General features: G+C 32.4%; 2 protein-coding genes and 1 non-coding gene across 3 annotated transcripts; 1 reads left to right on the forward strand and 2 right to left on the reverse strand.

Moving 5' to 3' along the window:
* Nucleotides 1-5,064: 5,064 nt before the first annotated feature.
* On the reverse strand, nt 5,065-5,137 carry TRNAE-CUC (transfer RNA glutamic acid (anticodon CUC)). The gene has a single exon. It is a non-coding gene; the product is annotated as a tRNA-Glu (tRNA).
* Nucleotides 5,138-7,155: 2,018 nt separating this feature from the next.
* LOC131657633 (bifunctional phosphatase IMPL2, chloroplastic-like) lies at nt 7,156-9,488 on the forward strand (the record flags this gene model as incomplete). The annotated part of the gene is made up of 7 exons (XM_058927008.1): nt 7,156-7,273; nt 7,363-7,412; nt 7,759-7,883; nt 8,069-8,135; nt 8,606-8,695; nt 8,844-8,955; nt 9,109-9,488. Coding segments are annotated over 7 exons (630 nt in total), but the record flags the coding sequence as incomplete, so codon positions are not given.
* Nucleotides 9,489-10,439: 951 nt separating this feature from the next.
* LOC131660428 (26S proteasome regulatory subunit 10B homolog A-like) lies at nt 10,440-14,542 on the reverse strand. Its single transcript, XM_058929670.1, has 11 exons — nt 14,237-14,542; nt 13,809-13,947; nt 13,540-13,659; nt 12,377-12,513; nt 12,109-12,270; nt 11,944-12,030; nt 11,781-11,867; nt 11,555-11,692; nt 11,223-11,414; nt 11,026-11,124; nt 10,440-10,914 (listed from the first exon to the last, which is right to left on the reverse strand). The coding sequence occupies exons 2-11, from the start codon at nt 13,915-13,917 to the stop codon at nt 10,840-10,842; spliced, it is 1,206 nt and encodes a 401-aa protein (XP_058785653.1). The 5' UTR covers nt 13,918-13,947; nt 14,237-14,542; the 3' UTR covers nt 10,440-10,839.
* Nucleotides 14,543-19,585: the final 5,043 nt, after the last annotated feature.

The raw sequence follows: 19,585 nt of genomic DNA on the forward strand, positions 1-19,585 counted from the left end.
TAATATAGTAATGGTTAAAAATATAAATAAAATATATACAAATTAAGTAGCTTTGTCCCGTCGAAAAATGTATATTTTAGTAGAAAAATAAAGAAATTAATTAAGAAATCATTTACCTGTGCGTTCGCACATTTTGTATAATATCGTTATAAGTAGTAAATTAATATAATATAGTGATGGTTAAAAATGTATATAAAATACAAAAAGAATAACAAATTTTTGTTCTTATAACAAATTATGTATTCACCAGTCATAATTGTCTCAAGTTAAATGTAATTTTATAAGTAGTTTCAGCCCGTCAAATTTTTGTTTTTATAAGAAATTATGTATTCAACTATCATAACTGTCTCATGTTAAATGTAAAGTGGCAAATAATAACGATATGCCATCAATATTGATGACATATCGTTATTATTGTCACTTGACTCAATTACATATTAGTTAAAAAATTAAATCTAAATAATATAAACAATATTTTTCCTTTTATAAAAATAAGGATCCAGGTAAATAAATAAATAAAAGTCAAATGATCCATTATTAAAGAAGGTTTATAACTATGTATTAAAAATTTAAATAGATATTATTGTTAATTATTATCCATGTATCACATATATTAATAGTTATAGATAAATTTAAAGAATAAATTAATCTAAAAATATATATTAGTCTAAAATAATATATTATTTAAAATTAAATCAAATTAATTTTTGAAGATATAAAAACGTGTTATCAATACCTCTTAGGATGCAAAGAACGTGTTATCAATTCCTTATTAATACCTGGATAATAAAAGGTATAAATCAAGTTAATATATAGAATATTAGATTTAGAATATTAATTTATTGGAATAGGCCATTTATTGGAATATGCAAGTTTGACCGTTTTGAAAAGTTTAAAAACCGTTTTCTTTATCTTTTTATTTAAATAAGTGGTTATCCATATAGATTTGCTTATTCTCTTATGTGTTTTTAAGTTTTCATTGTCTTGTGCGGTGTTTGTTGGTTTTCCCGTCTTTAGTACGGTGTTTGTTGGTTTTCCCGTCTTAGTACGGTGTTTGTTGGTTCAGATGGACACATTTACTTCAAATCATTGCAGATTTGAGGAAGACTTGGGCGTCAATGTTGCAGATCCAGAAGTATGAATATTTTGGTGACTTTTATTTTGTCATATTTGTAGGCACTTTTAATTTGCCGTTGTATGCTATTAACCTAGGTGTTGCAAGATTGTTTGCAGATTCACCTTTTTTCGTTTTTAGCAATCTTGAATTTGTAATGATCGATGTATTTTTCAATTTGAATGAATGAATATCTTTTTAGTCAAAAAAAAAAAACAAATGCGTGTAACCTAAATTCCAATAATAAATGTGACAGTATGAAATATTTGGTAATTATTAGAATTAAATATATGGTGGAAAAACAGGTTATTTAAAATTAAATCAAATTAATTTTTGAAGATATAAAAACGTGTTATCAATACCTCCTATAATGCAAAGAACGTGTTATCAATTCCTTGTTAATACCTGATAATAAAATGTATAAATCAAATTAATATATAGAATATTAGATTTGGAATATTAATTTATTGGAATAGGCCATTTATTGGAATATGCAACCATTTTGAAAAGTTAAAAAACAGCGTGTAAACTAAATCACAATCATAAATATGAGAATATGAAATATTCACACGTGTAAATTAAATCTTAATCATAAATGTGACAGTATAAAATATTCCTTCTAATTATTATATTATAGTACTATAGATAAAAATATGTAGCTATCAAAATTTCAAAAACACAATTTATTATCATTATTAAAAATATTATATAGAATATTAGAATTTGAAATATTAATTTATTAGAATATGTCACTTATTTATTTTTTCATCACTGAATATGTCATTTATTAGAATAGGCAAGTTTAACCATTTTGAAAAAGTTAAGAAACAGGATGCGTGTAAAGCAAATCCCAACCAATCATAAATGTAACAGGTATGAAATACTCCTTCTAATTATTATATTATATTATTATATTATATTTCATAAGGATAGTAAACTAACATCCAAAATATCCTTCTAATTATTATATTATATTATATTATATTATTATATTATACTTCATAAAGATAATATACTGACATCCAAATATATACTAACATTCAAATATATTATGGAATGAGAGATTTATAAAATATTATATTATTTAAAAATATAAATCATATTAATTTTTGAAAGATACATTATAAAATAATATATTTTTTATTACTTATAATTAAAAAAAATATTTATTAAATAATTATTTCTCTTAGTTTTTTTTTACAAATAAGAGCGTTATTTTATAATAAAGAGTAAGATTTTTTTTTAAAATCATATATTTTTCTAAAAAAATGGTTGGTAATTTTAATTATTGTGTTTGATCTTTCAAAAATAAATTGGTATATTATTGTGTATAATTTTAACATATATAAATTATTAAATTATTAAATACTAATGTACAGATTTATCACAGTAATCATTAAATAGATTTATTACAGTAATCAATAAATAGATTTATTAAAATAACAAATAATGAATTTATTATAAATTATCTGATTTTTTATGCAATAACAATTGCTATCTTTAAAAATAAATAAACTATCTTTGTCAAAATACATATATTATAATTATTAAAAGTTAAAATATTGTATACTGTAGGCTTGTTTATTTTACATATAATTTATTGGTTCACATGGTATATTTTTATTTGTAATTGAATTCCTATTTATAATAGTATACATGTATTTGAGAATTGACCATTAACCATTAAGTTTTTATGCAACAATTTTAATAATAAAAAATAAATAAATAAATAAATAAATAAATAAGGGAAAAGAGAGAAAACGTGGGATATTTTGTAACCTCAGATTGTTCTCTCTCATACCACTTCATCATCTCCTTCACTCTCACCACCTATTCCCACCATTGTTGATTTCTCTCACCATAAAAACTCAATCGATTTGAAAATTGTGAATACTGTTCCACTCGTTTCTTTGTCCTCACCATGAATCCACAAACCAAATTCTCAAACATTAGACTATCATCATTTAATTTCAAAATTTCCTCAAAAACCCTATAGTTCTAAAGCTAAATTAAATGACAATGGTATGCAATTTTACACAATAGTTATGGGGTTATTAGTCAGTGGAAGATATCACATATATTAGTAATGAGAAAATAATATAATGAAACGACATGAAAATTTATGACCCAGAGCTAGTCCATTGATTTTTGATTTCGGGGGAGCTCCAAAGTATTAGGTAGGTGTCAAAATCTTCTCTTCTTTCATAAGCTCCATCTTTGTTCTTCTTGCGGTTTATGTTGTTGCTTCTGTCAGTGATGAGTTTTTGTGATGCTTGCTGTTGAATTGTTTGCAAGTTTAATGAGGTTGTACGTTTCAGTTATGTTTCACAGTAGAGGTGTAGAGCTTTGATGTATTTTGCTTATTGAACCTTTTGCAATAGAGGAAATTGAAAGAAACTGTGAATGAGGATAGAAATAAATAGAAGGGGCAAATAAAGTTTGAAGTTTGAATCCAAAGGTTTTTAGTGTATTTCCAATGCGTTTTTGGTGTATTTCCAAGACAGTATGCGTGCAAAAGTAAGGAATCAAAACATTGGAATATTAACTGAAAATGCTACTACACGTTACACGGTACTCAATACGTTTTTTTGTAAAAGAAAATGGACAATTGAAAAGTTATTAAATGATGAAAAAATCTACTCATTAATGAAAGTATTAAAGAAGATACAATTACCGCTATGTCCCTGAATATCACTTTCAAATTGGTGAATATAAGGATATTGAAAGAATTTCATATGTCATGTACTTTATTATATTAAAAGTAGATTTCCTAAGTTATACAAAATATAGTAGGAAACTAATAATATCATATTTCCTTATTGAAAACCCACATCCAACCCAAATTCAAACCTGTTATACTTTAATCTTACGATTACAAATGATTTTTCAATTTCGCACACTCAAGGTTTCAGTTTAAGTCTTCTCAAATCTCGCCTAGCGATATCACGCCTTCTTCTCATCTTTTTTGCCATGTACATATCACCTCTTCTTCTCTAGTCTCTCATTTCTTAAGTTCTTTCTTTTCCATTTTATTATTTTTATTCTACTGTACTCTCTTCCAACTACGTTTTTAATGTTCCTTTTATTCTCTAATCTCTCCTATCTTTTGTTCTTTCTTTTTCATCTTCTCTAATCTTTCACTTCTCTCTTTTTTTCTATTTCATTATAATATTTTGATATTGTTTTATGCTACTATTTTTATGTTTTTATTCCACTTTTATCTAATTTTATTTATGTATATTAAATGAAAAGTTGTTGTCTAAATATGACGATTTTTGCTATTATTTGATAACGTATAAATGACTAAATACAAAGTTATGTTGTCATCTATATGTGTATGTATGACTCAATAATTTAAAAAAAAACCGAACCAACTCAAACTGCATTAGCTTTATGTGATTTGATTCGGATTTATTTATAAAAGTCAACAGAACTACATACTTTTTCTCTTGCGGTTCAGATATTTTTCACCTCAAAATCGCTCAAACCGCATCGCAAACACCTCTAAGCAATTTTATGGCTTATTTTGGGTTGCAATTTATTTTATATGAATACCCTCATTTAATATAATATTTTGGCTAATATTTATATTAGTTTATTAATGCAATTTAGATGCTCTCTCTCTCTCGCACACATTTCTCTTCATCTATCACTATCTTCTTCTCCACAAACACCAAAAATCTCCATTGATTTACAAAGTGTAACCGTATATTCTAACAATAATTGCTAAATAATTGCTAAATTTATGAAAGACATCATCACTTCTAAAAAGATATCAATATCAATAGGTAATAAAACAATTCTTCTCCACAAACACCAAAACCCTCTAAAAGAAAAAAAAAGAAGGATGTATTAATTTCGGTACAATTATTTATTTTTTTAAATGGTTAGTAGTACTAATAACAACCATTTATATGCTATATATAATGCATATAGAAAACATTACAAATTTTCATTGCCGGGATTTGAACCCGGGTCTCTCAGGTGAGAGCCGAGTATCCTGACCAACTAGACTACAATGGAATGCTGGCATTGTTGTTAATTTTTAAAATTATAATTATAGTATTGAAGCATGGTTTTGGTAGTTTACACATGCAGAATGCAGATTGGCAAAGATGTTACAGCAAGTCTACTAAGCTGCAATGGATTCAAAGACCGACACCAAAACAATATTTGTCTTTTTGGTTAATTGAATCTCATTGGTTTGATTGTTTATGTGTGCGCAATATATTTGGAACGGAAGGATTCTCACACCCTTAGTTCGTGGAGAGGCAGTCAGAGAAAATATGGTTCACATATTTTTTTTAGCATCTCTAATGTGAGAATAAATTTTGATTGTTTGTGGATTTAAATTGTCACATTGTTTTTAAACAATTTTAATTATTTTTCTTCAATGGTAATTATAAATAAGTAATATATATTTGACCCCATCAATTTATATTATTTTATTTACACAATATTTTAAATATATTAAATTAATTAATTCAAGTAATATATATATGTGTATATATACATTAAATTTAAAAATACATAAATGACGAGAAATAAAATAGATAATAATAAAAAATATGTAAAATACATAATGATGACAAATAAAATACATAATGACAAGAAATAAAATACATAATAATGGAAAATACATAAATTAATTTTCATTGTTCTCGTGCCCAAATCATTTCCAAATATATTCCACCAAGTCCGCTTGAAGTTGACGATGATTTTGTTTTTGATGAATATTGTGATTTTCGTTGCATGTATGCTCATAAAAAGTGTGGATGAGAACCGTTAGATACTTCAGCGGATGGAATGTCAATATCGACATGATCATAATAAAAATTACCATCATATGTGTCACGTTCGTCTTCAACAATCATGTTATGCATAATGATGCATGCATACATGATATGTTTCATTGTATTCATGTGCCAAGACCGTGACGGACCACGTACAATTACTAATCGAGATTGAAGCACTCCAAAAGCTCGTTAAACATCATTTTTAACTGATTTTTTTGCAGGTTGACAAATAATTTTCTCTTTTCTCCTTGCAACATTAGGATTGGATCGAATTCTAGTGTGTCGAAGGGTAGCTTCTGGTTCGAAAAAGATTGTGTCAAAGACATATATAATGTAGTCGAAGTGTGTTCTAGTACGTGGGTGTTGAAATGTTAGGGTTGTTAGTATTTCGAATTGGACCTGTTTGTTATGTCCAATTGTTTAAGTTAACTTGTACCCTAAGTTGGCTTGTAATGGATATTTGTGAAAAAGCCTATTAGTTTAGTATGTTAGGTTATATTATAAATAGCATACTAGTCTCTCATCATTGCATACGGAAAATCCTAATTTAAGGTGAGAGGGTTATTTGTTATTCTTGTAGCTTGTAATCTTGTTTAAAGAGAAAGGAAATAATAACAGTTATAACCAATCCTTGTTGTTCTTCGTGTTTATCATCTTTTCTACCCTTGTGTGTTTCTTGATCTCAAAGAAACAATTTATCCTTTGTTTATCAAGGCATCCTTTTAATAACAGACAAGATAGTACCACATATAAAATGACAATGGGATTTGTCCTTATTTGGATAAATAGCTTTACTTGCAGCTTATGAAATTGTGATAAATTGTTTTCATGAGTTCTCTCTAATAGACTCACAAAGCAGATCTATAGGGTTGTTTGATTGGCTTATTAGGGTTGTTTAGATTGGTTTATTTGAACTTATGAAGACAATTTATCACAATTTCATAAATTATTTTTTCAGTTTATTTCCATAAGTTCTCCATAATAACTTTCGAAAACAACTTATGGTTTATAAGAAAACTGTGTGAGTTTATTTTATCATTTGCTATAAAAAGTGCTTATAATAAGAGCTTATGTATGATAAACATTTTTGCAAATTAAGTTGTTTATCTAAACAGAATTTTTGACTGAAAATGTTTCTGCATTTTATTGATGTGGACTTGGAATTTGGAAGTAATAACTAGGAAAACATAACCTACAGCCGGATTGTAGATTCTGTACTATAAATTATTGAAACACTGAACCTGGATTTCAATCCAATTAAATTGCAGTTATGGAGAGGAAAAAGGGTGGAGGTGTAAACAAAACAGTGCTGATTATGTTTGGGTATTAGATCCCATTGATGGAACTAAGAGCTTTATCACTGGTATATTTCCTTAACCTCATTAATATTGGGTCACTAAGAGTACTCGAACTTACATTTTTTTAACTTTCCTCATTTTTATTCCATTTCAGGAAAACCCTTATTTGGCACTCTCATTGCTCTTTTGCAAAATGGCACACCAGTAAGTCATTATCTCATCTCTTACTACTTCAATGCCTATGTAGAATTTGACGGTGTCATTTTATTTTCCTATGAAATTATTGAATCTGTCTTATTGAAGAGTGAAAAAAAACAGGATTGTCAATCATCTTATAGTCTTTTCAATTTAATCAGTTAATTGAGTAGACAAATTGAGGATGTTAAAAATCACCTTGATTTCGTTAATATTTTACCTACGTGTTTGAATTGTAGACAAACTGAGGATGTTATTAAGATGAACTACAAGATGCAATCAGCCGTGTTATCGTTTTCAGTTTGTTGAGTGAGTATTATACTTTATGTTTTGACTTTTGTTTCCTTTTCATCAGATCCTTGGCATAATTGATCAACCTGTTTTAAAAGAAAGATGGATTGGGATAACTGGAAAGAAAACTACTCTGAATGGACAAGAAGTGTCCACACGCACTTGTGCGGACCTTTCTCAAGCATACCTGTAGGCTTTTCTTCTTTTTCCTTTGCAAACTTTATTATGAACAGTTCTTAAGTTCTAGAGGGATAACAAGGATTTTCTAGAAAACCGCAGTTAATATTTTTTTCATCTACTGCTTTCAACATGGTTGCCATGGATTTCACAATTCTTTATGGTAGCTAATTTAAATTAATCTATTCACAACCCAGGTACACTACAAGCCCGCATCTTTTTAGTGGAGATGCAGAAGAGGCATTTATCCGAGTTAGAGACAAGGTCTGTTGCATTTCTTTACCAAATTGTAAACATAAAGATAGTGCATATAATAATATCATTAATAGATAAATATGTCTATCAAGTACTTGCTTTGATGCGGTATGTTTTTCATAAATAGAATACTAGTTCAATTTCTATTTATGACATGGGTCTTGTTTCTTAACAACCAGAATTGGCATATAAATTCACTGATGTTATCAATTCAATCTATCTATCATTGTTGTGTATTGCTGACTCCACCTTTCCTAGTCAAGTGATTTCTTAATCCTATGCACTGTGTAAATATCTAGCCCTGTCAGCTTACAGTATTGCACTACTGTTTGGCTTGTTCTTATTTATGTGTATGCTGTGAACTATTCTATGAATGATGATTGTTTCTGACAGTAATGATGATATATAATTTTCTTTCCCAAAAGATACATCTAGATTTCTTATCGTCATTCAGATATTCTATCTTTTGCACTCCTCAGGTTAAAATTCCATTATACGGTTGTGACTGCTATGCATATGCTCTTTTATCTTCTGGCTTTGTGGATCTTGTAGTTGAGTCCGGTCTGAAGGTATTCACTATTGTCCAATCTTTGGTTGCTTGTTTTATTTAAGAATTTTGTGATCTTTCAGAGAAAAACTCAGATGATTAAAACCATATATGGGTTGTTATACTCATTATCTAAATATTTTCCTTGGGCAAACTTTTGTGTTTTTCAGCCGTACGACTTTCTTGCATTGATACCTGTTATTGAAGGCTCTGGAGGTGTCATAACTGATTGGAAAGGACATCAACTCCGTTGGGAAGCTTCGCCACTTTCAATCGCTACAAGTAAATTCTCATTCAACATCTCTCCTTTAAAGTCTTGCCTGATTTCTAATCCTTTCTTGAGTAGTATTTGACAGACATAATAAAACAGAATAGAACATATGGATTTTTGCTCTCTTTGGTTCCATTGTTGTCTTAAAGAATTGCCTGTTACAGGTTTTAATGTTGTAGCCGCCGGTGACAAACAGATTCATCAACAAGCTCTAGATTCATTAAAATGGTAGTATGGATGCTTCAAGTCTCTAATCTTCTTCAGAAGCCAATTTCTAGTTTAGATGTTCCTAAAGACGCGTATTATGATTCCATTGTCACGCATCTATTTATCAAAATCTGAGATGTACTATATAAGGAAAGGTGAGTAGTCAGTGAAGGATAATTGTCAGAGTACAAATGTAGAAGAGATGCTAATTCAGTCTTAGGACATGGTTTCGTTCAGAGTGGCAAAACTTATTCTTAAGAATGGAATGCTGAAAATAAAATGTAACTTTGTTTGTTATGAAAGAATAAAAATATGTTCCTAGATGCAATTTATACCAGAGGTATTCTTTTTCTTCCCATGAAGACAGGATTTTTAAGAATCAACCAATTTAAAGAACAAAAAATTTTAAATCCATAAATAAGTTGTAAATAATTCAATCAAAACACTAGAGAAATAGATATTAACAAATATCATTTTCCTATTTATAAAATAGAATTCATAAATTCATAATAAAAGAAAATATAAATAAAATGTAAATAGTCCTAACAAAAAATAATTATACCAACTAAACTGAACCAACTTGTACATCAGGGAACAAGTATTTAAGGCTCAAAATGAAGGGTGGAGAGGACCGCCCCTAGCAAGTTGAGGACGGGGCATTCACAGAATACTGTAGGGTGGAGGACCGCCCATAGCAAGTTGAGGGCAGGGCATTCCTAGGGAGACAAGGCGTTCACCACGAGATACTTTACATTAATCGTTTTGAAGTCATTTTGAATAAGTAAAATTTCACATAAGCTCTTTTACCTCAATCTTGATTTAAATCAATAAGATAACTGAATTATCTATATTACCTTACATCCATTCACTTCTTTTTGGTGTAATCATAAAACCACTCTCTTCAAACTCAAATTTAACAAAATCAGTTTTATAAAATTCAATTTAATCAAAATCACGTTTGCTTGTTTACAATTCATAATAGCAACTCAAAATCCTGTTTGTTAAACACTCTTGATAGTTAATCCACATATACGATAGACTTCTCTTGCTTTCAAATATTAAAAGAAAGATACAATGTCATGTGAATATTTTGAAAGATGTGATTCTGTGAGGAGCGTCACCTTCTAAAACCCTTGCTTTAGAAATAAAACAAAAATCTTTTTTATAATTAAAACACAGGATTCCACATAAAAGTTCACTGACTATTAATTGCACTGCCAAAGAAATATTTAAACTTATGTGTTGGTGTAGTGGTCGAGCACCATATACCAAATACTGAAGAAAAAAAAAACATTAAATAACTAAACTCCAACAAATTTGAATACAAGTTCTTTATGTTGAAGGATGAACTTTCACATCAAAACAACTAAGACAAATAAATTGCAATCAAACTTCCAAGAAAAAAAAATTAAATAAAAATTTCATTTTGGTACTTCACATCCAAAAATGACTTCCCTTAATATTTTGCTTAAGACCTACGAATGAGGTAGGCCAACCTTGAATACTGTAAGTATGTAACACTAACCTATAGTTGAACTGCAAATCCAACAAAAACTATCCAAGCTTACAAAGCAAAAGTATGTCAATTGGTGGGCTAGAAGAGACCAAACAATGAAAATGGAGTACTAGTTGCTCCAGAAGTTCTTTGGGTGGTGCAAGATAAATAGATGTACCACAAAAAATGAGATTTATTCTTTCCCAAAATCCGCATTGTAATGGGCACTTGCTTCCAGTTTCTTTGCTTCAGTCAATTTGCGGACGGCCTGGAAGTTCAGAAAGATGTAAGGATGACGAGAATTTCAGATAGGCATCCTACTCCAAAATTTATGAAACTTAAAGGATCTATTAAGTGTTATGAAATGTAAGCACTTTACCTTCATGAAATCTTCATGAATTACATAATCACGTTCTGCACGAATGGCAGCCATCCCAGCTTCAGTGCAAACATTACGAAGATCAGCACCATTGAACCCCTGAAGTCAATAAAATACATAGAACCATAAGGAACAGAAGGTGAAATATATTTCAACATGCATGAGTATCCTTAAAACTTCTGCTTTTTTTACTGTACCTCAGCAAGCTTAACAACTGCTTCATAATCAATTTCACCATGCTTTGCAATTCCAGCAGCATGGATTTTGAGGACTTCCATCCTGGACTGCTCATTTGGTAGTGGAATTTCAATTTTCCGATCAAGTCGGCCCGGGCGAAGAAGGGCAGGGTCAAGAACATCAGGCCTATTTGTAGCCATAATAATTTTAACCTAGATATAACATCAAAGTTAAGCCGCTATTTTATGTAGAGATTATGGAAGCAACAAAGAAAAAGCCAATAAATGTAATCAACTTTCTAGTTAGTGTAGATCTCCAAAACGTTAAGAATAATCAACAGGATGGGAATCACCTTTCCAAGCTGATCAAATCCATCTAGCTGGTTAAGAAGCTCCATGAGGGTTCTTTGAATTTCCCGATCAGCACTTGTTCCCTCACTGAAACGCCGTCCACCAATGGCATCAATCTCATCCATGAATATGATGCAAGGCTAAACAAAACGATAGAAACAGTAAAAATCAATTCTGAGTAGGTATTTAGAATGAAAACCAGTTTGACGGAATAAAAGTTCTTCCTACCTGATGATCACGAGCATATCCAAACATTTCCCTAATCAGTCTTGAACTTTCACCAATATACTTATCAATTATAGCACTGGATACAACCTGAAATGAAGTATAACTTTGATTAAAATGACACATCAAGCATTTGGTGCACAGAGCGCAAAGAACAAAATACAACCTTCAAGAAGTTAGCTTCAATATTGCTGGCAATTGCTCTCGCTAATAATGTCTTCCCAGTTCCAGGAGGTCCATAGAGAAGAACACCCTGAGAGAAGTAAATTTAGTTACTTTTCCTTTAATAAATAGTTAGTCATAAGTCATAGAAATGTCAGTATATCCTTACCTTCGGTGGTTTGATTCCAACCCTAAGAAAAAGCTCGGGATTCATTAGAGGCAGTTCAATTGATTCCCTTAGTTCTCGAATCTGATCTGAAAGCCCTCCAACTGCAGAATAGCTAACATTCCCAGGGTCTTCGTGTAGCATATTATACACAACTGGGTCAACCTATTAAATAGTGATAGTGATTAAAACACAAACATGACATCACTGTAAAAGGGGTTATCATGAGCACAAAAAAAGTCCAAGATTAGATGATGGATGGGGTATATACTTCACGGGGAAGAATTCGCATAATGGTTAGTGTAGTCATATCCAGCACAACTCGAGTTCCTGAAGCCAGCTTCTCCTTGTCCACCTTACTACGACAGCCCACAACATACCTTGGTCCACTGCTCGCTTTAACAATCACTAAAAACATTCAAGTAAAATGCACTGCTTAGATGATCCATCTTCAACCAATCCACTAATTCATGACTAAGAGAAGAACAATCATAATAGAGTTTACAAAAGAAAAACAACAATGCATAAATAAAGGTTATGCTTGTTCGAGCAGGTAAATATTGGGAAGGTGAAAAACTAAATATCATTTCCATCCTCAATTCTAAATACAAGAATATCATAATGTTTTCCAAAATTTGTATGAAAATGGCAAAACATTCTCAAACCAAGCTAGCCCTTAGAATAAGTGTTGTCAATAGTGAGTTGCGAAGAATAGTGGTTTGTTCACATTCCGCTACACTACAATCCTATAGACCCGCATAGCCACTGCGAAACAATAGAAAATTGGTAGATTCTACTATGCTATAGTCGATAGTTGACAACACAGCTTAGAATGCAAATCACTTTGCACTCGTTTGTTTGCTACAATCATAAATGTGTGAAGTTTGAAAATGGAATTCCAGTAGTAATTTACAACACATGGCACGAAGGTGAGTTGAAAGTGATTTCCCATCTTCTAATAAGCCACAAGTAGTAAAAAATCAAAACCTATCTGTTCTACGCCGCTCACAAAGCAAAGGAAGCGAACGCGAACAGGTGTTCCCTCATTCTTGCCAAAAGTAGACAACTCCGCACCCTGAGGCATCACTCTTAGGTATCCAAATTCATTATCACTCTCAAATCACTTTTCATTCTCTCTCACTAACATGAGCGTTGGAGTGCTAACCTTGCAGGTCAGCCCCCTCTCTGCCACACCAAAAACTTGCTCCACCATATCAAGATTTTCCTGCACCGTTCACCAAACAACTCGGGTTCCAGCACGGAACACTATCCACCCCAATCCCATTTCCACTAATTCAAACAATCATAACCTAAATTTAACCGAATCACCAAACACCCAATTCATAAAACATGCTAAACTTACTCAATCATACAAAAAAACATACATGTAATGTAGATTCATTATAGGTAAAATGCACGATAAATGAATCTTACTGCGTTGATCATCAAGAGGCCTAAGAACCTCGCCAACAATTTGACCAACACTCTGAAAAGACTTCAAATCATCCTCTGTTTTATTGAAATCCTTCTTCGCATTCCGCAATTTCTCTCTAACTGAACACAAGACAACATAAATTCAATGAAAAACAACAAAGAAATAGCAATTCGCACAGTAAAAAAATATTCGAAAAATCAATGAAATAAGAGAATGTGAATAATAGTAATAATAATTAAAGAGAAATAATTAGGGTTTTGGTGTTCACCTGATCGAATTCGGGAATCGAGTTCCTTGTGATTGAGAAGCTTTCTGCGATAATCTTTGACGGCATTGTTACGACGTCGTATGGCATCATCGGACTCGGTTGACGACATGGTGTTCCAACGTTAGGTTAAAGACTGAAACTGAACTCAGATGTTTTGTTGTTAATATGAATAAAATATGATATAGGTGCTACTCTTTCTTGTTTGCCCAATATATATATATATATATATATATATATGGAATAAAACACATCTTGAGAAGTAATTATTATTATTATTTTATTAAAATGAGACACAATTTGACACGTGGCAGTGGGCATAAGAGTCTTTTCCATGACATATATATTTCTTATATTATAGATTAAAAATAAAGGAATAAACAAATTGATTCACAGTGACATAAGAATAGACGTATATGAGAAGAATTTACCTGGGAGGGAGTTCCGGAAGGGAGGTAGCACGGTGCACAAATTGATTCACACTGAGCTAAGTAATAATCCCTTGACAATTGTTAGAAACCGTGTACGGGTATCGTTGGTTCTTGGCTTCAACCTGGGATTAGCTGCAAAATTGATGATAAGTTTCATGCTCAGAACGACAATCCATGCCAACTTGTACGCTCAATTGTTTGTTTTGTTTCATGGAAGCAAAGAAAACAAGAGCAAGTAGAACGATAGAGTGAGAGAGAGGCGCCGCTGGCCCTCTTCGATCTGTTTTAGGTTTTTTCTAAAAAAAACAACCTTCTTTGTTAGACCCGGTCCGGCTCAAACTTTTTTTATTTTATTATTTCAGTTTTTGGGCTTTTCTCCCCATTCCGGTTTTTGACACTCCGTGGCCTAATAATTCTCTTTTAGTTTCATTTAAATATTTTCTTTAAAAGGGGATTTAGTATTTTAATTTAAGTATAGAATTTATTTTTCCAATCTCTTATTTAAAATACCAAAAAAATATATATTGTTAGGACAAAGTTTTCTTTTTATGTATTTTTCATATGTTTAGAACTATGTTTTTAATTAAAACATATTAATACTCCAAAAATATTTTAGATATTTATGTTTATGATTTTATTACCATTCCCTAGATGTTACTTTTGAAGTTAGCAATGTGGATCTTACCTTCAACAAGAACATTGAGGGTATTTTTATTTGGTCGTATCATGTTAATGGTAATTACATAGATAAAAGCAGATACACGTGGCTTCTTAAAGACATTGATAGAGTCGCCACCCAAAACATTGTTGATATATCCCTAAAGACCAATGATCTTATTATTGAACTTTAATACCATGTTTCATTGGTTTAGTTAATTGGAAAAAAAATTGCTCCCCAAAAAATCATGGATGGCCTCGGAATCATAGCGGCCAGGATGCAAACACTTATCTTTTGGAAAAACTAGTATGTTCCAAGCAAATAGGTATTCTTCTGGTGCCTAAATTCTCTTTCACGCTATCGTTGTAGACTTTCCCACTTGGAGTTCCACAATCAATACCAAGAATGTTTTCAATAGATTTTTGTTTAGAGTGCTAGTTCTAAAACTTCGTCATTCAAGTTGAGTCACTAGATCTCCCTTAAGGTTCTTTGTGTCATTGCCCTTTATGTTCATTTTCATAATTTAACTCTTCATATGAAAAGATGTTTGCTCAAATAATTTTCCCATGCTCAAATAATTTTCCCCACCTATGCATCAATTAAATATATGGAGATTTAAATTGATAAGTTGGCTCAGTAGCTCTCACAACCATCTCAAGTAAGCACCACAATTATAAATCCAATAAAGCATAACATCGTAAATGTTATTACTACAAGATGCCATGAAGCTATCAGAGAACAACCTCTCAAAGAAACAATAAATGTGAGTGAAACATATCTCGACTTCACAAGCGTGGAGATGGAAATTCGAGAGCTTGTTGAAAAAGAGAAAAATGTTTAAGAAGAACCAACCAAAAAGTTGTCGAGGTCAGAGATAAGACATCTTTATCATCATAGATTTCTTGAACAAAAAGATGACAAGAGTTTGGAAATATTTTGTGGATGTGTTCAAAAACTTCCAAAACATTTGATATCCTAAATTACTAGAGAAAATGCTCATAAATAGATGAATTTTCAATAATTCAAGTGTTGCACCCTATTACTGCGGGGTGGTAACCGGTTACAGGGTCAAAAAATGCTTTTGATACCTGATAAGTTGTTCTGGAGTTAATGTAACCGGCTACCGTAAAAGTGGTAACCTGTTACACCTGAGGTGTTTTGTTTTTATTTTTGGTTATGCTTCAGTGGTAATTGGTTACCAGTCAAAATTTTGGGTTTTTAGACAATTTTAGGGGTGTTCAAAACTAAACTGGTCCAATATAAAACCATAAAATTGAACCGAACCAAACTTAAACCGTAAAAAATCGCTTATGGTTCGGATGTATTTGGGTCATTTTTAACAAAACCTCATGGTTTGATTTGGCTTGCGGTTTGTAATTTATAAATCGAACCAAACCGCATTACGTTACAACCAACATTCACTTAACCCATGTCAAAACAAATTATGGCTTGATGCCTCTTTCATTATCTTTTCCTCTATAAATAATACATACAGCCTCAATAATTACATAATTATCACTACTAATTACAAATATCTTGATTTGAATTATAATTATATACAATTACTAATTTCCTAAGTTATATAAAATATAATAGGAAACTAATAATATCATATTTCCTTATTGACATTCCCCCTCAAATTGATGCGCCTTGTCAAGCATCATCAATTTGCTAACGAGAAATTGATGTCGAGGACGAGGAAAAGCCTTGGTGAATATATCAGCAAGCTGAAGTTGTGAGGTGACATGCGGAAGAGATATAGTGTGATTCTCAAAGGCTTCCCGAATAGAATGACAATCCACCTCGATATGCTTAGTTCGTTCGTGAAAAACAGGATTGGCAGCAATTTGAATAGCACTAGTATTGTCAGCATAGAGAGGTATTGCTGTTTGCTGAGAGAAACCAAGGTCAGTTAGAAGACCATAAAGCCAAATAATTTCCGAACAGGCTGTTGGCATAGCTCGATATTCAGATTCAGTGGAGGACTTGGAAACTCGTGCTTGTTTTTTTACTTTTCCAAGAAATTAAAGCGGAACCAAGAAACATGCACCAACCGGTGACATATCGTCGAGTATCAGGACAACCTGCCCAATCAGCATCGTTATAGCCAACCAAATCAATGGATGATCCAATAGGAAAGAAGAGGCCACGGTGAGAGCTACCTTTCAAGCAACGAATGATGCGACGAACAACAGCCAAATGAAGGTGTCGAGGAGTGTGCCTAAATTGACTGACTTGTTGGACTACAAATGAGATGTCGGGGCGCGTAATTGTTAGATAATTAAGACTCCCCACTAGTTGACGATATAAAAGTGTACCAGGCAAAAGATCACCCTCATCACGATGGTATTTGACGTTAACTTCAAGAGGAGTATCCACCGGAGCAGCAGATTGGAGCCCCGCCGAGGAGATTAGATCTGTAGTATACTTGTGTTGATGAAGAAAAATGCCATTGGAATTAGAATGAACTTCAAGACCCAAGAAATAATGCAGGCAACCAAGATCTTTCATCTGAAATGAGGCTTGAAGTTGTTGTTTAAGTTGTTGTATGGCCACTTGATTAGAACCAGTAATGACCACGTCATCAACATAAATAAGAAGAAGCACAATTCCAGTAGTCGTGCGATGGATGAATAAGGAGGACTCATATTGACTTTGAGTAAAAGAAAATCCAAGAACAATAGATAGAAATTTTTCATACCATGCCCGAGGAGCTTGTCGCAGGCCATATAAAGAGCGTTTAAGCTTGCAAACACCTGGAGAGGATGAAAATAGACCCTGAGGAGAAGTCATATAAATATTTTCTTCAAGGTCCCCAAATATTTTATTCAAGGTCCCCATGAAGAAAAACATTCTTCACATCCATTTGATGAAGGGACCAGCCTGCAGAAGCAGCAATAGAAAGCATTGTTCTAATGGTAGTCATCTTGGCTACAGGAGCAAACGTCTCATCATAGTTTATTCTATATTCTTGTTTGTTTCCCAAAGCGACCAAGCGAGCCTTGTAACGATTGAGAGAACCATCAGAATTCAACTTCAGAGAATATACCCATTTGCAACCTATGGGCTTCACATCAGGTGGACAAGAGACAACGTCCCAAGTAAAGTTATCCTGGAGTGCTTGTAGTTCATCTTGCATTGCTTTAACCCAACATGGGTCTTTAACTGCCTGTGAATAACATGTAGGAACAACTATATTCGATCAGGTGGTAGATAAAGAAGTATGCCAAGAACCATACCTATCTGGGGGGTGAGACTCTCTTGTGGATTTCCGCAGTGGTTCTAGCGCAGGTTCAGGTGGCGGATCAGTGTTGAGAAGTGGCGGGGAGCGCCTAACATACACAAGTCCGGGTTTAAAACGCTTTATAGACCGAGAGACCTTTTGGAAATTGGGTAGAATAGAAACATCATAAGAATTATGGGAAAGATGCGGGAAAAAGAATTGATGATCAAAGAAAATCACATAGCGAGAAATACGGATGCGATGTGCAGAGGCATCATAACACAAGAATCCTTTTTGATTAAGACTATATCCCATAAATGCACATTGGACAGATTATGCCTCAAGCTTATGACATTCACGAGGCGATAAGTGAAGAAAACATACACAACCGAAAGTGTGAAGATTATGATAATTGGGATGAGTGTTAAAAAGACGAAAGAAAGGTGTATCAAATCTAGAACCTGAGATGGAAGACGGTTGATCAATAAAACATCGGTGGACAAAGCTTCAACCCAAAATTTTGATGGAACAGAGGCTTGAAGCAGTAATGTTCTTGTAACATCAAGCAAGTGCCGGTTTTTGCGTTCAGCAATGCCATTTTGTTGAGGTGTATAAGGACAAGACCGTTGAAAAATAATTCGTTTTTGCTGTAAGTATTTTTGAAACTCGTGAGAGGTATACTCTCCTCCCGAGCCAGTGCGTAAAATCTTAATGCTGGTTTGAGATTGGTTCTCAAGATATGCCACAAAGTTCTTAAACATAGTGAAAACCTCAGCTTTAGAGCGTAATAAATATAACCAAGTAAATCGACTATAGTCATCTATACACGCCACAAAATATTTATATTTAGCATGAGATAAAATAGGAGACATACCCTAAACATCACTATGAATAACATCAAAACATTTGGTAGCACGGTGAGTAGGAGAATAAAAAGGAAGAGTTTTACTTTTACCAAGTTTGCAAACAACACAAGGAATGGAAGAACTAGACATAACTGTCTTGTTTCCAATCAATCCACTTTTTATTAAATGAGAGAAAACGACAGAATTCGGGTGACCCAACTTTCTATGCCAATCCTCACATTGATGAGGAACATTATTACAAGTAAAAGAAACATTACTAGAATTAAACTGGAGAGGAAACAAACAACCCACTTTATGCCCCCTCGCGATCACTTTCCCCGACACGTGATCCTGCACAGAACAACCAGCACGAGAGAAATTAACATCGCAATTATTATCCACCAATTGTCCAACTGAAATCAAATTTGAAACAAGTCCAGGGGATACAAACACATCCCGAAAAGAGGAATTAATGTCACCAACAACACTTATAGGAAGAGTATTACCATCTGCAATCTGAATTTTTCGGTGCCGTTGTATGTGTGAACATTATGCAAATTTTCAAGGGAGCCAGTCATGTGATTGGAGGCCCCGGAATCAATAAACCAAGGTGGAGAGGCAGT

This window comes from Vicia villosa, linkage group LG3, assembly GCF_029867415.1.
Source record: "Vicia villosa cultivar HV-30 ecotype Madison, WI linkage group LG3, Vvil1.0, whole genome shotgun sequence".
Classification (NCBI taxonomy): Eukaryota; Viridiplantae; Streptophyta; class Magnoliopsida; order Fabales; family Fabaceae; genus Vicia; species Vicia villosa.